Here is an 8,761-nt window from a genome sequence, read left to right on the forward strand (position 1 = left end):
CACACAACGCCTCGCGGTGCGAGGCGTTGTGTGCTTGTAGAGCGGCTATTTTCACTACTTTTGTGCGGCACTTTTGTATGAGGAAGCAGGGCTTTGATTTACGGAAAAACATAAAAATTTGAAACCAGCTGGAGATATGAGGTTTCTGCCTGACAGTGACGATATCATCTCTGTCGGTTAGAAACCTCATACGTCATGAACTGCTCCTTGGATTCAAATTCCTAAACAGGAAAAGTAGCGGATCTACAAGCTCGAAACGCGATGCTTCGCGGGGCGTTTCCAGCTTGTTGATCTGCTATACGTTTGATGCTTTTGCATATGATCAAGTAGGGCGTTGATTTACGAAACGACACAAAATGTTAGACTGTGGAGATAGGAGGTTTCCGGAGGTTGTGTGACTGTGACTCACAGAGACGTTTATCAGGGAGCGTTTATCTCAGGATGAATCACTGTTTATCACAGCTCAGTGGCTTCAGTTCAGAAAAAGATAAGGTATGGCAACATGACTGGTGTCTTGAACGTGCATGTTGCCATACCTTATCAACAGGCATGATACATTTATTTTGAGAAGTACATTTCTTTTTTTTCCCTACGGTTTATTGGGCTGGATATGGCAGCCTGGAACAGTTGTTCAAGTGCAGCTAACATGGCATGTTAGTAAACGTGCCACAATTAACAATAATGCATTGCACCTGTGCAGCTGACCTGCGGAACCTGGGAATATACCATTCTGTCAAGATGAATAAAAATGTGGAGAATATAATTATAATACCTTGTTGAAGTGACCATTTTGTAACATTTTGCATTTGTAGTTATTTTACTGTATTTTAACAACATAATAACCAGCACAGATAGACAAAGAGACATTCATGTATTTATATTTAAAAGTAACTTTTATTTCCCCCCCTGGACCCAGGGTATGGCAGCTGCATACCCCTGCCATACCCAATTGACGCCCCTGTCACAGCTGTGCGTGTTGTGCTTGTTGCCTGCATGCTGAGAGGCAGCACAACACTTCCACATATCACTGACTGACACATGCATGCATGCACTGCAGTGCATGGGCCTGGTGTACAAGATTCACTACACCTCCAAGATACCCATACCTGACAAACTACTTCCTAAAGGTCAAGGATGTTCACGATCACAACACCAGAGGCAGCTCCACTAATCATGTTCAACCTAGATTTAACACTAAACAAGGCTCTAATTCGTTCTCCTGATATACCATCAACATGTGGAACGCCCTCCCACAAGCCTTAAAGGAGATCAAATCCCTAGCCTCCTTCAAAATCGGTATGAAAAGTCACCTTCAGGCGGCTGCTACCCGTGACTTGTAAATAGACTAATCCCCCATGCTCCCCCCCCACCCCTTTTTTTCTGCCTTTGCCTCTGCTTTTGAAATATGATATTATCCTAGATAAAGTACTATGTTCTATCCGTCTGTCTTTCAATGTTATATGAGATACTTAAAGTGTGGTTCCTGTGGAAATAAGCCTCTGCTTTCTAGGATCTCCTTTTAGTTGACCTTGTACCAGTGATTTGTACTGTCATGAAACTGTACTTTTCTTTTTATTGCAAACTTCTAATGAATTCTTCAATCAATCAATCAAAAAGCACAAAGGATGTCATGGTTTAACATTTTCAGTTTTTTGGGCTTTCGCCTTTACTGATAGGACAGTAGACCGCCAGGAAACGGGGAGTGACACGCAGTTGGACGTCTGGTCGGGCTCAGGAATCAAACCAGCGACCTGCCGAAGGCTACACAGAGCCTATGTGGTATGCGCCTAGTAGGCCAGGAGGCGCCACGCATTTTCCGTTTTTGTTTTTATTTCGTTCTTACTTTGTTTTCCATTGTTTTGGTTAAAGTGGTTTTGCTATATAAATAAATTGTCTTCGTGCAAGTCTGGCAACGGGCAGTGACACTGACTCATGTCAAATTTTTGCTTTCGATGCCGATCCAGATTTTAGAGGTTAGGTTTAGGGGTTAGGTTTGGACTTGGCAAATGTGGCACTCTGTGCCGCGCTGTGAGCTTGTATATTTGCTATATACTTGTGTCAGCAGATCTACAAGAACACAACGTGTTGCACTGTCTGTGACGTGTTGTTAGCTTGTAGATCAGCTATTTTGTATCTGTGTGATGTGTCTCATCCCAGTGCTCAACTTTAGATGTGTTGACCTCATTCACCTTTGTGCTTTTCCTGAAGCTGCAGCTAACTTTAGCCTGAGAAACCTGAGCTGCTTCTTCTATGCACCATGTTACTGTAGGCTATGCACGTGCACCGTGTGTGTGTGTGTGTGTGTGTGTGTGTGTGTGTGTGTGTGTGTGTGTGTGTGTGTGTGTGTGTGTGTGTGTGTGTATGCATGCACGTGCACTGTGTTACTGTATTCATGCACATGCATCATATTACTATACACATGCACACACACAATGTTACTTATTGTTTGCATGCACAATGTCATTGTCTGCATGCAATGTTATGACTGATTGATTACGTTAGTTTGCATAGGAAAAGGTACAGTTTCATGACGGTACCCTGCAAGCCAAATGACGTCATGATGACGTTATGATAACGTCCTCCGGTGATGTTCAGAACTAGGCCAGATCACAGCCCATATGGGGATGATCTTGACGTCATTACCAGGACGTCATATGGACTTTTTAGTTTGACAGGATTATTGTTATTGTTTGTAATGTTAGTTGAAATATGAGCATATAAGGTTATATTCTGGGACATATCTGACTAGATATGATATTTATCTGGCCTCGATCGGACCCTCTCTGATTAATCCAGGACGTCCGTTTTCGTGGGCAGGATTTATTAAATAAAACCAAAGGAATGTGCCTTCTGTATTATTAGCTTATGTATTACAGCGTATGCTACTTTTCCTGGTAGGCTAAAGAAGCTTGTTCTGTTCTTTTTTTGTATCTTCATTTTGACATAGTTTATCTTTGTTTTGTAAAAGGTATAAGCTATGGATTCAGCAGATATCTTTTTGGTCAGAAATGCTGTCATTTTCTCTAATTCCTTAGTATTAGCCTATATGACATGAACCTTGTTACTATTAAAGTGGCCAAACTTAACTAAACTTTTGTGACACACTCCATCCTTACACTGCCCTGTAGAGTAACAGCACCCTCTAGAGGCATAACATCACATAACATGAAAGTCTTTGCCCATGTAGGCTACTTGTCAAAGGTCTGTCTGTTAGGAACTGAGGTGATCCCAGTGTCTCATTTGGTAAGACATCAGAAATAAAGCAATAATCTTTAAAACATAACGTTGCAGATTTATCTCCAAGCCTTCCTCAAAGCATAAAAACAATAGGAAAATACACAATGTTGAACGTTTTTCAGAAAGAGGATCAAAATCATTTTAAATTTGTGTCAGGGTTAGGGTTAGGGCAGGTGAGTTAGTAAAGTCTGTTTCTGTTTGCAATGCTAAAATATCAGCATAGTGAACGCAAACAAGTGAAACATGCCAATATTGTTCAATTCAGGGCCATGCTAATAATGAAAGTAACAGTTCTGAGTAGTGCAGTGAGATGCATAGAATCCACATCATATGGACTTTTTTGTTTGACAGGATTATTGTTATTGTTTGTAATGTTAGTTTAAATATAAGCATATAAGGTGATATTCTGGGACTTATCTGACAAGTTATATTTATCTGGCCTCGATCGTACTCTCTCTGATGAATCCAGGACGTCCTTTTTCATGGGCAGGATTTATGTTGGTTGAAATCAGGTGATATTCTAGGCCAGATCTGACTAGTCATGGTTTGACTTCATCTGGCCCCAATCGAGACGTCACTGATTGGTCCAGGTCCTGACCGTGCTTGCTGGGAGACGTCACTGATTGGTCCAGGTCCTGACTGTGCTTGCTGGGATGGCTTCCAGTTTCCACACAAGATCTGGCTTGACACAGGGAGAGAAAGCAAAAAGGGAAATCTACACATATACCTATCAACCTTAATTTCACCTCCATTCTTCTGCACTGCTTCCAATCCTTGCGATTGGCCAGAACAGAGCAAGGGCCAGGGATTTGGAATGTTCAGTGACAGCCTGTGACACATTGGTTGACCTTGCAGGGGTGGGAAGGGGCTCGTAAGGTCAGAGGTCATCCGCAGCATGCTCAGGAGATGATTCTGATGCCAAAGTAGTTCTTGAGCTGCTCCAGGAACATGAAGGTGAGCACCGTGTGAGGAACCAACCGGATCCCAGCGGGGACCAGACCCTTGTAGAACGCCACGGGACCCAGTTTAGCAGTGACTCGCACGCAATGCATCAACCCCGAGTACTCTGCTTTATCGTTCATGAGCCTCGTCTTCATCACGTCCAGAGGTTGGCACAGGAACGTAGCGCAGCCTCCAGCGACGACGCTGGAGAGGAAATGTGTGAACGCGTTATCCCCCACCAGGCCCGTTCCCACCACCAGCTGCTTGGCCTGGTCGTAACACGCCAGCTGTCCCACGGTGACCAGCGCTCCTCTGCTGGAGGCCATGGTAGCTCCAGAGAACAGTCTCTTCACACCCTCTTCCCTGAAGACCCTGAGGAGTCCGTCGACGGCGTGTTTGTAGTTCCTCCTCAGCTCCGGCGGTAGCTTGACGTCGTTCTGCATCCTGACGTTCACCATGTCGGCCGGTGTGCCAACAAGACCTCCTGTGAGACCACCAAACGCTCCCAGCAGGACCTTCTGGTAGAAGGGCACGGGGGCATCCGCGTCGGCGCTGCCCAACATGTCTCTCACGGTCTCATAAATAGCAAACCGAGTCATGGAATACGACAGCTGTCTGCAGAGAGAGGCGGAGAGGCCGTTGTACAGAGCCAGCGGTCCGTCGTTCTTCACCACGTGAACAGCCATGCCCACCATCTTCATCTTCACCTCGCGCTGCGTCTGCAGGTGCACCTTGACGAGGTCCAGAGGGTGCGTGCAGCACGCGGCCCCGCAGGAGGCGAGCCCCCCGAAATACCACCGCGACGTCCGTCGCTCCGTCATGATGTGTCCACAGAGAGACAGACAGACAGCAGCTCTGGACCTGGACCTGGACCCGTACCTCCTCTATCTATCAGTGCAGTGCTGCACGGACGGACAGACGGATACAGTGATTACATGTGTTTGCGGATGGATATAGTCATGTACTTCATTGTTTCTTTGTATTAATGTGTTAGTGTTTGGTGATGATTGGCTTTATACTCTTCATTAATTATGAATGGGTCCAGAATGAACCTCTGCAAGGCCGAAGACTTCACAGTCAAAGTGGTGGTGGTGACACAGTTATCACAATACCTGGGTTGTATTTGAGAAGAAAACTCCTTCCAGTGAAAAAATGCCAAAGTAATCAGGAAAGTCAACCAAACAACAAGGTTTTTATTCAGGGTCTCCTCATTGGTCAGTAGGAGCTACACTGAGGACTCTAGCTGGAGCTCTCATCCAATGTCACTTTGACTATGCTAAGCCCATATCTCGGAATGCTCATATATGGACATAGTGCGTCAGTCTCATGTGGTCTATGACGTCAGACATCTATGATGTCAGCCGTCTCCATTTTTGGGAAAAGTTTATTTCTTGTAAAATGTAATAGTGAAAAATGTACAATCTATTTTTGAAATTTAGCTTCTTTTCCTCACTTCCCATGGCGCACGTTAGGGAGCGTTCGGATATGCACGCTGGGAGCGCAAGTCACGTATTGGTTATTGATGCCAAAATAAAATAGTTACTCCACTGCAGATTTGGATTATTTGGTCAATGGAATTGTTCCATGTACAAGACTGTGAGCTTGTAGATCGTGCTCACAGTTCTTTATAGTTATTTGTCATAATGTGTCGCGCTAAAACCCGCTGTGAGCTTGTAGAGCTGCTATTTTCAGAGTAATCATAGTCACTCAGTCACTCACTCACACACACTTATTTCACACATACTCACACAGATACTCACATATGTGAGTGGCTGAGTGAAGTGCACCTCACCATGGCACAGCATCACAAAGGCTTTAAAAACAAGGCTTCAGACCTCTGACAACAAAGTGGTCAGGTTACTAGTTGGCCTCACACCTAGAACTCACCCAGCATGCTCATTATGCCAGGGTGGGACGGCTGAATACCACAACGCTCGCCCCAAAACACAGTTGCCCAAGGCGCAAATCTGGCGACCTCAGAGCAGCCTCTACCTGGTCTTCCTAGATGTAACCTCAGTAAAACTATGCCTAAACCTAATCTTACTCCTAAACTCAACCACGGTAAAACTAAACCTAACCTTATAACCTTAAAGGAGTACTTCACCACTTTTCAACCTATCTTCATATAATTGGCCCTCACTAAAAATAGCTTTTTTTCTTTCCTTTTTCTCAGAGGAGGGCTCTGGGGAGGTCAGAAACCCATCGTCTTGTGACATCATCGATTGGGAATCCAAGCTAATAGAAAATTCAGGCTTTCTACTCCTGAAAAGTTGCAATGTTAAAGTGGAAGCTATTGTTCTCGCGATAATACAAATCTAAATATTTTTTTCAAAAATATTGATGCATTTTTGGGTGGGAAATGATGATGTCACAAGACAATGGATTTCTGAACTTCCCACAGCTCTCCTAAGAGACTCGGACCGAGTAGAAAAAAGTCTAAACTTAACCTTATTCCTAATCTTAACCTTAGTAAAATCATATGTCTAAACCTAACCTTATTCCTAAACTTAACCTTAGTAACACTATGCCTAAACCTAACCTTATTCCTAAACTTAACCTTAGTAACACTATGCCTAAACCTAACTTTATTCCTAACCTTAACCTTAGTAACACTATGCCTAAACCTAACCTTATTCCTAAACTTAAACTCAGTAAAACTATTCGGAAAAACTGTGTGGAAACAAGCCCTCAGCTTTTTGTGTTATCCTTTTAGCACCATTGTATAAATCGTACCACTGTACGATTTATTGCAAACTGTTAATAAAGTATTCAATCAATCAATCAAAAAGTTTGTTTTACAATAGCTTCAATAAAGACTTCGAACCCTCTTCCTCTGTGCACACATCTTTGTGTTGTAACACACACACACACACACACACACACACACACACACACACACACACACACACACACACACACACACACACACACACACAGAGAGAGAGAGAGAGAGAGAGCTGCATGGTACATAATGGCAGTCATAATTCTTCTGAATTATTCATAGCTAGTGAAATTGCGCCGCTCTAGAGTTTCTATGGCGTCATTGTCCCGGTCTCAGGCTGATGGGTACCTGGGAAAAAGTGAACTTCTCATGCGAGATGGACTAATACACAGTACACACACACACACACACACACACACACACACACACACACACACACTCTCGGGACGGACAGGGAGAAGGTGCGTCTTCTCAAACCCAGCATCGTCCTCTGGATTGCAGAGGTGATGCTGCTGGTACTGGTGATGATGATGATGATGATGATGATGATGTAAGAACCCACAGGACCGGAGGAGGAAGATGTCCCGCAACAATCTGATCGTCTCAGTGAGTGACAGTAAGAGATGTTTATATTTATATTCGTTCAAGGTTCAGGTTTGTATAGGTACATAAGAGTAAAACTTATTTTATGTTTGGCATCCTTCAGACAATGCAGTGGTGAATATATATGCAGCAAACAACAAAATCTAAGAAATGATAATAACAATAATGACGTAGAAAGATTTTTTGAGTAAAGAAAGAGAGCGCGAGAGTGCAAAAGGGCAAAGAGAAAATAAAAGAGCATCCTCAAAATGTACATGTGCATAAAGTTTGGTATATTGTATACACCAACAGCATTAGTGATTCCTTTTGCCTTGGATCTTTCTTGTTATTGACAGTTCGTTCATGTGCCTTTGTGGAAAGAAGCTTTTTTGCAGTCTGTGTCCAGTAGCTTTGAGACTGCGTAGTCGTTTTCCATGCGGCAACATCTTATACAGACTGTGGTTTGTGCACATCAACCGTTCTCTTCTTTCTATATTGTTGTGTGACATCATAGGTTTAGGTGTTTATACTACTGATGGCTGATGATTTGTACTTGGTTGTGCGTCGTGTTGCACAACAGAAATTGCAGTTGGACAAGCTCATGACGTTTTGTGAGCTTGCTTGTAGATCGTCTATTTTTTGTATAAATCAGTGTGTGTGCTTCCAAAGGCAATGGAACAGTCAACTACTGGGAGAGTTGCTCAGACAAAACATCAATGTTAAAATTCTTAAAGGGAGGATAAATGTATTCTTGTCCATCAGGTCAAAGTTTGTGTCAGATCCTGTGTCTATAGGTGAGACATGACCTTTGACACCGTCTAAATGTCTAAGAGCAGGGAAATGTTTCCCATTAAGAATTTATATCAACACTTTGCTGTATTGTTTTCATATCATGGAGTCACACAGATGTACTTAAGTACAGTACTCTGTGTCACTGTATTATACGTACTGTAGCTGATATTGTGTTGATGCAATGATAAGCCTGTGTTTGCTGAAGATGGTCATAATTAGTCATGTAATGGCAACATGGTTTTGACTCAGCAAATTACATATGTATAATTAATGTTAATAATGTCATCTGTGTCAGAAATGTACAGGATGAGAATGCAGCTGTCCATACAGACACATGCACTCTGCTTTCAATCTTCCATGGAGTCGAGCACATGTTCTGGTAGGCTGTTTCACACCCGGACAGCAGTGTGGAGAAAGGTTCTGTCCAGCGTGCGTCGCGGGTTCGGGTCCCGATTCTGACGGCCTTTGCTTCATGTCACTCCCGGT

General features: G+C 43.3%; 1 protein-coding gene across 1 annotated transcript; it reads right to left on the reverse strand.

Annotated features, from left to right (window-relative positions):
• Positions 1-4,136: 4,136 nt before the first annotated feature.
• Positions 4,137-5,000, reverse strand: LOC308296010 (mitochondrial dicarboxylate carrier-like; the record flags this gene model as incomplete). The annotated part of the gene is made up of 1 exon (XM_080739119.1): positions 4,137-5,000. The coding sequence occupies one exon, from the start codon at positions 4,998-5,000 to the stop codon at positions 4,137-4,139; it is 864 nt and encodes a 287-aa protein (XP_080595245.1).
• Between the last annotated feature and the right edge of the window lie 3,761 nt (positions 5,001-8,761).

Source organism: Nannobrachium achirus (assembly GCF_963921795.1).
Source record: "Nannobrachium achirus genome assembly, chromosome: 12".
Taxonomy (NCBI): domain Eukaryota; kingdom Metazoa; phylum Chordata; class Actinopteri; order Myctophiformes; family Myctophidae; genus Nannobrachium; species Nannobrachium achirus.